Here is an 808-nt window from a genome sequence, read left to right on the forward strand (position 1 = left end):
TCTACAGATTGGCTAACAATTTTTGTTGTCGAGTCGTGTCGATCTTCCAAACTTGGGCAATTTTCGACAAAACGTGATGCCATAATTTTTTTGATTAGTATAATACATAAATTTGGAATTTTAAACACTTACTGCTGGCGTGGAAATAGTACTAGCCACCGGAGCCTGAGTAATTTGGCTAGCATCGTTGACAATACTGTTAGACAGAACCGAAGAGGTGGATACCACGCTCGTACTCGGCGAAGTTGTCATCGGTACGAGAGCGGAAGTTACTGGAATTGGAGATCTGTTCGCGGCTGGCGTGGCGACGTTTCCCAAAGAGGACGTCGACGCTGTGCTAAAGGCTGGACTCGCCGAAGTCGATGTACCAAACGCACTAATGCTGGTAGCTGGCGCGGGGGTGCTCATAACGATCGAGGTGGGTGTGTTCGTTCTCGGAAGAATAGGACTGATGTTGTTGGTTTTGTTCAATATCGGCGTGAGCCTGTGATTCGAAGCCAAAACTGGCGACGTCTCCCGCCAGCTGGGCCCGACGTGATTTAAATTGCTGAGATCCTCGTTCTTGTCATTATTGTTGTTATTATTGTTGTTGTTTAGACTTGGACCATTTTGTAGCGTCATCTCTTCCAAAGAATTGCTAGATGCTACTAAAAATAAATATAGCAATTATGATTAATAATTGAGAACATAATCACATGACCAATAAATTATTAGATTTGAATTAAAATCTTATCAAGCAATTGTAAATAAAATGAAGCTTAAATAGCAAATATAGAATGTACGTACCTGGCGGAGTATTATTAGCTAC

General features: G+C 42.0%; 1 protein-coding gene across 1 annotated transcript; it reads right to left on the reverse strand.

The window, feature by feature from the left end:
• Window positions 1–18: 18 nt before the first annotated feature.
• On the reverse strand, window positions 19–802 carry LOC108630015 (dual specificity protein kinase shkD-like). Its single transcript, XM_018033062.2, has 2 exons — window positions 787–802; window positions 19–647 (listed from the first exon to the last, which is right to left on the reverse strand). Exon 2 carries the CDS (start codon window positions 619–621, stop codon window positions 121–123), a length of 501 nt encoding a protein of 166 aa, XP_017888551.2. The 5' UTR covers window positions 622–647; window positions 787–802; the 3' UTR covers window positions 19–120.
• Window positions 803–808: the final 6 nt, after the last annotated feature.

This window comes from Ceratina calcarata, unplaced genomic scaffold (assembly GCF_001652005.2).
Source record: "Ceratina calcarata isolate Rehan_Ccalc_2016 unplaced genomic scaffold, ASM165200v1 scaffold6186, whole genome shotgun sequence".
Classification (NCBI taxonomy): Eukaryota; Metazoa; Arthropoda; class Insecta; order Hymenoptera; family Apidae; genus Ceratina; species Ceratina calcarata.

What these genes read in the sequence shown, in the direction of transcription:
- LOC108630015 (XM_018033062.2), bottom strand. Translation starts at nt 621, where the DNA reads ATGACGCTACAAAATGGTCCAAGTCTAAACAACAACAATAATAACAAC.